The 11,133-nt window shown below is 38.6% G+C and overlaps 1 protein-coding gene across 3 annotated transcripts; it reads right to left on the bottom strand.

Moving 5' to 3' along the window:
• Window positions 1-11,133, bottom strand: stx19 (syntaxin 19). Of its 3 annotated transcripts, none has more exons than XM_036563825.1 (3): window positions 10,843-11,133; window positions 7,620-8,619; window positions 1-98 (listed from the first exon to the last, which is right to left on the bottom strand). In XM_036563825.1, exon 2 carries the CDS (start codon window positions 8,520-8,522, stop codon window positions 7,635-7,637), a length of 888 nt encoding a protein of 295 aa, XP_036419718.1. In that variant the 5' UTR covers window positions 8,523-8,619; window positions 10,843-11,133; the 3' UTR covers window positions 1-98; window positions 7,620-7,634. The 3 variants fall into 3 exon arrangements, with proteins under 3 accessions (XP_036419718.1, XP_036419757.1, XP_036419636.1); XM_036563864.1 differs by lacking the exon at window positions 1-98 and adding an exon at window positions 6,428-6,892; XM_036563743.1 differs by lacking the exon at window positions 1-98 and having other exon boundaries at window positions 6,992-8,619.

The raw sequence follows: 11,133 nt of genomic DNA on the forward strand, positions 1-11,133 counted from the left end.
GGCGGAACTGCATCCAGTTGCTTTCAGACGAAGGGGACCAGGGATAGAGGTGTTGCATTTTAGCAGATCCTGACCTCTTGGGGCGGCCACTGGCCTTCCTTGGTGGGAGGGAAGAGGAACAGGCAGGGAAAGAGTGAGGACAACATGTGACTAATGCAGCAGACATGCTTAAAACAGCAAACTCCTCTCCTGCAGACTCACTCGGCTCGTAAGTGTTTTGTCCAGCACCTACAGCTCATGAGCAATTTTATAGGGATTATCTAATAAAAGCAGAATCTGACATTTTAAATGTGAATCATCCACCAAAGAAATGTGGAGTGAAGACAGTTGTAAATTGAACACAATTCCAGGACAGCTCTGCTCATTCGAATCAATTGGAATGGTGCCTGAGGAATATTGATAAACCTGGGAAGTTCAAGACTTGAGTGGCAAGAAGCCCAAGGCCCTTTTACATACATCTGTGTGATGTGCCAAAAGCCCCTTGAGCCTTGACAATCCTCTCAAACACTGTGTGCAGCTCATTGTTATTCCTGATGTTCTCCCATGGCTAAGAAAGTTGTCAAACTGTGGTGTCACTTCAGTATTCCCACTGTCTTCCCAGTTTGGCAGCATGGCAGTGATCTGATGCCTCACGGTTTGCAGGAGAACGAGCCAACCCCACTGTGGCTCTTCTTTCCTCCCTCAGAAACCATCACCCTCCTGCCTTTTCTGCTGCAGATGAGATGTCAGACACACAAATTCTTCACCGTAGCGCATATCCTAATTGCTTTGCCAAAAAGCCCTTAAAATCCATTGAAGCCATTTTATGCCATCATGGATATTCTGTCATCTTGCTGAACAGCAATCTAAATGCAGTTCACTTCAGAAATCTCATTAACTCTATCAAAGGCTTAAAGGATGTATTGTAAATAAAATTTCCTCTGCCACGTGGCTGATGTTGAATCTGTTTCACGATTAGCATTTTTCCACTTCCATTTTCCATGGTGTACTATCAGCCCCATTGTGCAGTGATCTATCACTGCTCTTTTCCATTGCCTGTCCTGTCAACGTGATTTCAGATCCTCTGTGGGTATAAAAGAGGGACAATTCCCATGGTAACAAAGAGTCTGGGGACAGAGGTCTGAAAAAATACATATATTTACATTCAACATTTTCAGGAGGAGTGGTGGAATGATATTAATATTACATCAACATTATTACACATGCTCAGTGAAGCCAATTTTTGATCATTTTAATCACTGTAATTGGTTCAGGAAATACAGTGAAGATCCATCTCCCAGCATGATTTAAAAAGCCAAATAATTGCATTTTTCCATACTGTGGGAAAAGCATCACCCAGGTGACACCCACTGCACGAGTCAATTCCAAAGCTTCTCCTTAATGAACATGCACTCCTCCCCGGGGCCTCCCTGGAAGCTAATGAGAGCGAGTGCAGAGGAAGCTGGAAAATACAGCACTCTCAAATAGTCATGGTTCAGATGGAGGGTGTCACCAGTCCCAGTAAATCAGGCTGACCAGCTGGGCTCCAGCGTTTTGTGTGTCTGTTTCTAGAAGAAAAAAAAAATCCAGTCCTGTTCCAGGTACAGCCCCATCTGCCTAACTGATGAACCACATCAGCACCCCGCACTCCAAGCCAGGGTATTACAGATAGGACAGAGGACAAAGAACTCCATTCATTCCACAGTGCTGTGGTCGGCTTGTGAAAGTTTATTAACCCTCTGATGTGCTTTTATAAAGAGAAGAATCAGAGAGGAGCCGCTAGATGTAATCCACTGCTCAGGATGAGGGTTTGCTCTTGACCTTTCCTGCTTCCTGCTTCACTCCTGAGAACGGTCACTCTGCTCTGTAATACTGTCCTATGATGACGCTTATGATCATACTTGGTCTATGAATGTAATGTATACTTTATGCCACAGAATGGGTCACATCTTTGTTATAATTGGTCTGCAAGAGCCAGCCACCGTTTTATGAAGTGCACAGCCTTTTATTCTTTCCCTCCCCTGTTTTTCACTGGATTAACAGGGTATAAGTGAACGCTCTGAACTGAACTCTGTCCTCTTGCAAGGACGATTAGGCAGTAGGTTTAGGCATACATGATGCCAAAAAAAGAGTGTAATATTTCTGTTTTGATTATGTTAGCAGAAATTGTGCTGAGTGCACTCTGCACGCTGCCTCTGACTCTATAACCAAGTCAAAAGGAGTTATTCAATTGAGCAAATATAATTAAAGACCATTGTGGGTTGTAGTCTTTTTGCTGTAGATGGATGATGATATTGTTGGGCGATCAATCTAGATGGAATGATGTGAAGTAAAGCGAAATGTCAATAGCCTGTAGCTTTAGTAAATGCTTTTTAATTTGATTTCAAAGTTTTATGCTTTATTGGATTAAATCAGTGTAGAATATGGTTCCAGGGTTTCAGTGTGTTTCTTTCAGCTTCGAGTCTTTCTGTAAGCCTTGTGAAAATGTACTGTTTGATGACAGAAGTTTATGATTAATGCAAATTACTTTTAATCAATTTAATCTTATGTGAAGCACTCTAGTTGTCAAAACTCTAGATGTCAAAACTCTTTATATATAGAGGTCAGGCCATTTCAGCACATATACATGTTAACCGAGATCAGTAAATCAATGTATTAGTAATTTTATTTTACACATGGATAATTTTACTGAATTGGTTCAGAAAACACATTTCAGACTTTTAACTGACTTCGAGTTTAGACCAAAATTCTTTTGCTTTGAATGGACTTTAATGCTTTAATTATGCTTGTTTTATCAAATCAAGTGATTTAACATGCTATTTTGTCACTACCAAAACAATCATAACACTACTGTAACTTTACTAAGTGTTTTGGTAGTGACTGTTGTGGTACTGACAATTTTAGCTAATTTTGAGCATTACCCAAGAATGCTTGCCAGTACATGACTAGCAAACACAGCTTCAAACTATGCACATATAATCATAATATTTTCATATTATTATATATTTCCTGAAAAATCTAAATTTTTCAACTTCACATCAAAAAAAAAAATCAAAGAGACCTTTAACAAAAGAACACTGCAAAAAAAAAAAAAGAAATATAATTATTATTGTCACAAGTTGAAATTTAGGGGTTAGGGTTTGGGACAGCCACCTCCAATAGAAAGTACCCTATAAATTATGATTTTGTATGTTTTTAGCTTATGACTATCTCCAATAATGCCTTGTATGCAAATAGATTATAACAAAATATTTTTAATCGTCTATAGTCTAAATACGTAATTGTTTTTGTTTTTATTTCTTTCTTTTACTGTGTGACCTCAGTTTGAACTAATTCAGTACAGTGATCCATATAGGTTTACTTTTTATCTAAAGCTAATTTAAAGCCTGATGTTTTTCTATGCTTGTCTTCTAATCTACAGAATCAACATTACCAGAATCAGGAGAGAGCGGTTGTGAGGAATAATTGTTTCAGTGTGGAACTTTGGCTCACATGCTGTCCTGCTGCACCACCTGCTGTTAGCTTGAAAAAATATAATAACCATACAGTGTAAGTGTTCACGCCTCTGTAGGGTTTACCTCTTTAAATAAGATAGAAACAGCTGAGCCAGCCACTTTATTTGTTGTTAGCTGAAGGAACAGACTGGAATATGTCGTCCCCTTCGAATTCATGAAGAGATCCAGATTTAAATGCCAATGGTGTCTAAAGAAAGACTGTGAACCTTAGAGCAGTACACTGACTTTCAGAATGAATGTAGACCAAAGACACACCAAAAAGTTACTGAAGCTTGAAAATGACTAAAATCACACCTAATCAAACACACCTGATTCAGCTCATCAGTTAATTGCCAGGTTCAGTAGGTGTGCTAGATCAGGGAAAGCAGTGACTGTTGGACTCTGGCCCTCAGAGACCCACTCTTAAACAGAATGATGAGTCGTGGCATGAAATATAATAAAAATTTGGTTTGCTGTTCATCTAATTTGTTCTTTGCCTGTTTTATTTCCTTTTTCTTGCATTTCTGCTTTTCTTTTTCTTCTGCTTCAGCTATGGAGAGCAGAAAGACAGTAACTGTCAGAAGCTCTCCTCTGCTGCTGGATGTCTTCTGCAGCTGCTCTCTTTAAGAGACTCTATACAGTAGCTTTATTTAGGTGCAGAGGTTCACATTGCCAGGCAATTCAGATCGGGCCCTTGTAACCTCTTTGACTCAGGTGCTGATTTATGACAGGCTGTATTTTAAGTTTCCACTGTATGTCGGCGTTCCACTGACAGTCACTTGTAAAATGAGGCTGTAAAATACAGATAGCTCTGTCTGCATGCTGACCTCAGCTGGGGATACTTCAAAGGCCTTTGAAGTCTTCCACACAATTCTACCCTCCATTGACTACAAGTTGGTAGTCTAACGTCCCTCATAGTCATGAGCTGTTTTATCCATTTTTCCATTTGAGTTCAGACTCTTTATTTTAGCTTATTAGGCCGTTTTCCATCTTGGTTTTCTACTGTTAGATATGATGTAACAATGTAATTTATTTAAATATAATAAATGAAGTGCACCATATTAAGCTAATATGGGCACGCCAGGTAGTTACAGGTAATAACAACTCCATACTATAATTATATTACTACTTGACTCTCAATTTTTCAGAAACTTGTTGTTGAACTAAGTCAAAGACTCAAAAACAATATTTTACAGCATCTTGAGCTGCATTTATATTTATTATTAGTAGTGTTAGTATTAGTAGTATTGGTATTACTATTATTATTATTATTATTATTATTAGTACTAGTAGTAGTAGTAGTAGTAGTAGTAGTAGTAGTGATAGTAGTAGTTGTTGCAGCATGTGAATGCCTTATTCATTAAAACATGAACAGAAATTCATCTGGAATGTTTGATGTTTGGACCAGATTTTTGATGTTTGCTCCTTAAACACAATAATATTTGTAACTTGTGAGAGGGCTCATTTGCATAGCCCTCTGTGATATCATTAATGCAAATCCTAATATTGCAAAAATGCATAAGAAGCTGTGGGAAGGGTTTCATTCCAAAACGCATTGTAGACCAGAGTCAAGGATGTTTTTTTTTTTCATGATGCAGGTGCATGCTGGGAGTTGGGCTACCAGAAATATGTTAATATGCTATGACTCATACCATCTTTACCAGAGAAATAAAAATATGTTTTCTATTATATGTCAACTACTATTCTTTTCAAAAACTTTTAAAAATGTAAAACAAAATAAATAAATAAATAAATAATAAATTAATTCAATTTAAAAGTGTACATATATAGACAAAGAACATTTGGAATGAAACTCTTCACATATTGTGGTGCTGTGGTGCATTATTATAATAATAAAATATTAGGAGAGGGTGCCACCAATGCTGTCCATGTCATATTTTGTTCCTTTTCTTTAAAATCACTTCCTAGAAGTTGAAAAGACATTTTTGTTTAATAACCTTAGACATCCATTAAAATAATCTAATGATAAAAAGTTGGTATATTTTCATTTATTTCTGAAAATATTGTACATTTTATGTAAAAAGGAAAGGAATGATAATGGTGGCCAGAACTGTATGCATGTTTGAAACCTGGGCTGTTACTGACTTGTCCTGTCACGTAGTTCACTTCTGGACCAACAGGTGGCAGAGTTGTGCTATACATGACAAGCTTCTATTGATTTAGGATTACTGGCACTGAAGCATTGTTCACTTGGACTTTGATTTGGTGATACACTTCACACTCAAATTCCACAGCCTTCAGTCAATATAGAAAACAACTTAAGACCTAATGCTGATTAATTTTGATCCAGTTTGCTTTAGAAATAGTAATAAACTATTTTATAATGATGAGGGATTGTAAAGGAAAAAACAATAGCAGAAGTTTATTCCCCCTGTGTAAACACGGTAATGTTATCCTAGCTGTTATCCTGGTATCTTGTTATGAACAATGTTGTCCTTAGATTCCTGCCAAACAGGTGTTAGACAGAAAGAGAGACACACCCAGATCCCCACTTCTGAATGTTTTCCTTGACATTAGACACCTGCACTGCTGACTAATATGTCCTCATTACGTCGTCTGCCATGTGACGTACCGGTTTCACTCTTCTGAGCAAAATGAATAATGGCGATTTCACTGTGTACAAACACAGATTATGTGTAAGATTATTATATTATCACTCTCTTGACCTAGAAAGGTGCACTGTTTTAGAAACATTTATTTGTACCATGTTATTGTTGTGTTTTATCACATATTAGTCACATTAGTTCATCAGAGGTTAATGTCTGTTTGCACAAATTGTGAAGCAGACAATTACAGAAAAAGACACTGAATGAGGTTGATTTGTTCTTGAAAACACATGGCTAAATGGAATGTTGTGTACACATAGAGTGCTGTGCAAAAGTCAAGGATGAACCTTCATTTATTTAATTTCCAGTCAAAGCAGCCATTAAGTACAAGTTTTTTTTTTCAGAAGATAGTTCTGAGGAGATTAGATGTAAGATCATCCAAATCAAAGTGAAAAAACAAGAGTTTCCAAAACTGGATATGGATAAAATAGGATTCCTAAGACCAAGGCAATACCTGGGAGACCACCGAAAGTGTCCCCATCAGATAAATGGTACATAAAGCTTTCATCTTTGAGAGAGAGGTGAAAAACAAGCTCCACTCTTGAGTCTGAAAGGATGTGTAGCTGTTAATTTACAATAAAAAGGAAATAGACAAAAAAGAACAAAATTTGTTAATCAAACAGAGAAGCTGCTGGTGATCTTAGAACAATGGACTGGCCACTGTAGAGTCCAGACCTTAACATCGCTGAACGTCTTTGTTTTTATTTGGATTGTGAGAAGTGGAAAATGCAGCCAGACTGAACATTTGGAGATATCTCTGCAGATTTCTTCAAAAAGCTGAAGGCAAGTCTCCTGAAAACAATGAAATCTGTAATAAAGGCAAAGTGTGGACACACTAAACACTGAAAAAATGTTTATTGTTTTTGGTTGTTCAATATATGTTTTCTGCTTTTTTCTTAGTTACTTGTACTTTATGGCCGTTTTGACTGAAAAATAAACACCATATTAGGGATGCATGTTCAGGATAAAACATCATACCGCCTTAAAGATTGGCCAGCATTAGTTTGCCCAAATTACGTGTCCTGGATGACGTGAAAGACTTTGTCAAAATGCTAATTTGGAACATCTGAGTCTGATCGAGGAGACAGACAATTTAATGAATGGTTAGAGGGCTCATTTACAGATCACAGCCATCCACTATATCAGTATCATAATTGCAATGACAATTAAGAATTAGCATATTGTACAGCACTACAATCCATTAGAATTAGAACGGAAAGTGAAATGAGCTTGACCTCATTGAAGTAGCTTAGTGTAGAAATAAAACAGACCTCTCTTAGAATAAATATATTAATAAATATGATCATTTGTATTCAGCTATGCATTTTTCATAGTACCTCATGAGACTTTTATGTGATTATCTACATATCAGTACCACACAAAGCTCTCACAGCCTTACATTCTTGCTGCTGCAGTGACTCATAGTTGACTGAGGCACTGCTTTTTATCACAGACATTGGCCATAACTTTATAAATTCCATTGATACCTTCTGGATTTACTCAGACTGAGCCATTGTACCTTGCTTTTATTACGCTACCGGCATCTCCAAGGGCAGCAGCAGCAGCAGAGTCTTCTAAGAGGGTTATTTTTCTTGTATCTGGAAGCCATTTTAAATTTCTCATTAGTGGCCATTACATAGTCCTGGGTCTTCTCTACGTTTGCCTGGATGTTGTCAATTTGTGCTCCTTGCTCTTCCACAAGCATGAACACATCTAAAAAGAGGTCCCTCAGGTCCTTCATGTTGCTCTCCAGGGTGAGCAGCTCTTTGTGGCGCTGTTCTATCTCAGACAGCTGCGTGCGAGTGATCTTGAGATCCAGCAGGATGTTCTCGTTGAAGACATCCCACTTGCCCTGCTCCACCATGTTCTCCACTTCTTCTTCTGAAACTTCTCGACCAGACACTTCCAATTGGCGAATGATGAACTGCTTGCACTTGTCTTGCTTGCTGAGAAGCGAGTCATTGTATTGCCGCATAACGTTCTGGAACTGGCGGAAGAGCGCGGCATGCTGGGCCTGCTGGATGCGGGCCGTAGCAGCCGACGGGCCCAGTTCAGCTTCAGAGCGCTTGGCCTGCTTGGAGAGGGCATCTAGCTTCTTGCGCAGGCTCTCTGCCTGCAGCTTGATGTCCCGTGTGATGCTGCTCTCCTTCTTCATGACGCTGAGGCGCCGCATGGTGGCCACCAGGTTCCTTTGCTGCTGGCTAAACTTTTTCACTTCGGCCTCCAGCTCTTCAAGGCCGTCCCGTACACGCTTGGCCTCCTCCAGGAAGTTCTCCAGCACAGGCTCAGCCTCAAACACCACAGCCTGCAGGCCGACAGAAGACACTGGGTCATCCTCTTCATCTTGAGTGAAGTAATTACTCTCCTGCTGTCCCTCATTGTTTTTCATTTGCTGACGCAGCTCCTCTGTGCGGTCCTTCATGGTCCAAGCTCAGAGGGAGAGTCCTTGGTGAGAATGGTGTCAGAGCTGTTTTGAGCCCAAGGTGTGACCCTGTGGGAAATGTTCTCCAAAACGTGTTCTGTAATCAAGCACAAAACAAACAAAAAAATTAGAAAAGGATGCATTTGACTTCCCCACACATATGAGCACACTGCTCACATACACAGCCAGACTCTTTCCAGAAATGCTTGACTGATGTTAACTCTCTTTGAATGGTGCATTGTGGGTTGGACATTTATCAAGAGGTCATTGCACAAAGTGTCTCATTTCTTGTTTATGTCATGGCATCAAAGCATTTCCTTTTACTCTAATCTGATGATCCTACTGTGTGTCCTTTGTGTGGTGAACTTGGAATGCACATACAGTACTGTGCAAAAGTCAGAGACCACCCTTCATTTCCAGTCCAGCCTTTAAAGTAAAGGTAATTTTTCAGAAGATATTTCCGAGGAGATATACAGTGATCCACTTGAATAAGGAAGGAGAAAGTCAAAGGATGATAAGTGCAACAACAGATGTTTCCAAAACTGGAGTTAAAAAACTTAAAAGATGTAAAGAAAATGGGACTCCTACCATCTACGCAAGACCTGGTAGATCACCAAAACTGTAACCATCAGATAAACAAAACTAGAAATCTGTAAAAAATCCACAGGTGAAAAGATGTGTAGCTGTCAAGACGATGTTACTGAGAAAAGATGAGAAAAGTCCAGACCTCAACATCACTGAATGTGTTTGGGATTAGTTGGATTGTCAGAAACAAGAAATGCAACCAACTTCTAAGACTGAATTTTGAAGGTATGGAAAAACATCCCTGCAGATTTCTTTAAAAAACTGAAAGTAAGCCTTCTGAAAAGAATGGAATCTGTGATAAAGGCAAAGGTTAGACACACTAAATACTGAAAAGTGAGATACAGTAAATACAGGGAATTAACTGAAACGTGCTCTCTGTCTTTTGCACAATACTGTAGATACAGTTAGTGCATCTTCTGTTAACTTGTGAACTCACATCCAAAACATTTGTGGCAAAAGCATTTCTGGAATTTTTCTTCTCAATGCTCAAGGCCGGTTTTTAAACATTAATTACATTTAATGTGGAAGAAAAGGTCACATTTTTTCCATTTGGAATTTCCACAACCCAAGCTGAAGATTTATGCCAAAGAAAGGATTAAATGAAAACTCAGCCTGGCTCTAGAAATGAATGATGTTTACAGTTTAGTTCATACATGCCCTTGAACATTTATCATTACTGCTATAATATTTGGAGAATGTTTTTACACAAAGACGCTGTAACTGTAACCATAACCACAACACTGCATTGATTTATTTTATTTTCTACAATGCTTGAGTTGATGTGAGAAGTAGGATGAATAATATGTCTCATATACAGCACAATAAGTACAAATGTGGCATTGAAAATGTGGTGTCATCTTTTAAAGAACATGTGGTGCCAAGTATACGACATTAAATGGAGTAGTCCAAATCAGTGACTATCCAATTACTAGATGGGTTTCAAGCAGGAAAGACTGAAAATGCCTTTGTGTGTGTGTGTGTGTGTGTGTGCGTGTGTGCGTGTTTGGACCACCCAATCCCCTTAGAGGGAAAGCTTATGAATATAAGAGTGGGCTTTGTTCACTCTGTTACTGGGTGAGAGGCCTCCTGAGGCAATGTTACACAGCCAAGAAAACTTATTAAATCTCTTCACAAAATGTTCCAGCATCCAGTTTAAATTGTTCTAGTTTAATGTACATGTGAACAATGTTTAGGTTCTCTTACAAAAATTGTAAATGGTCTGGCACCTCATGACTTGCTCTCTTTCTTTCTGCTTCCCACAGGATCATCCCCTGCCCATGTTTATACAAAGCCTCATAGTGTTGACATACTGTGTCTCATCTGTGTACTGGCATATAAGTCTAAGGATTGACTTTTAGAAGATGCATTAAGTCTAGATAAGTGTTGGTAAATCCACAATTCAGTGCAGTGAAAACTAGTCCATGATGTCATACAAGTTGTAAGAAACATCAACAGATAATATCTTCATGACATGATGAATGAATTCACTTGGTTTTGTTTATTCTCATATATATATATATATGAGAGAGAGAGAGAGAGAGAGAGAGAGAGAGAGATAATATAGATAAGGTTCTCATTCTTAGGCTACTGTATAATCCCATTCTTTCTGTTTGTCCTAAATAAGCATATTCATATCCTATAGCTTTGAGAATAATTTGGAGAATAATGGATTTTGGAATTTTTTGCCATATTTTCTCCATCATAGTTGTATGATATAGATAATGAAAGCTTTTACCTCTTGTTCTGTAGTCCCTGGAGGGCTGAATGACGCTGCATCATGAGCTGCCCTGGATTTCAGCCCACGCTTCAACCCCACCATGGATGTGTTCAGTTATAAGCAGTTCAGTGAAGTAAGAAACAGGAATTTGTAGCAATCAAGATTCCTCAGAGGCATTCTCAGCTCCTGTCTGAATTCAGAGCAACTCCCAGGGATAAAAAATGTCTCCCTCAACTCAGCTTATGTCAGCTATACAGTCCAGACTGCTGGGAAACTGGTAGAGCTAGTTTGCAACCACACCTCCTGTCA

Source organism: Colossoma macropomum, unplaced genomic scaffold (assembly GCF_904425465.1).
Source record: "Colossoma macropomum unplaced genomic scaffold, Colossoma_macropomum, whole genome shotgun sequence".
Taxonomy (NCBI): Eukaryota; Metazoa; Chordata; class Actinopteri; order Characiformes; family Serrasalmidae; genus Colossoma; species Colossoma macropomum.

Bases quoted from the DNA above. Each gene is read 5' to 3' on its own strand.
- stx19 (XM_036563825.1), bottom strand. From the start codon at position 8,522: ATGAAGGACCGCACAGAGGAGCTGCGTCAGCAAATGAAAAACAATGAG.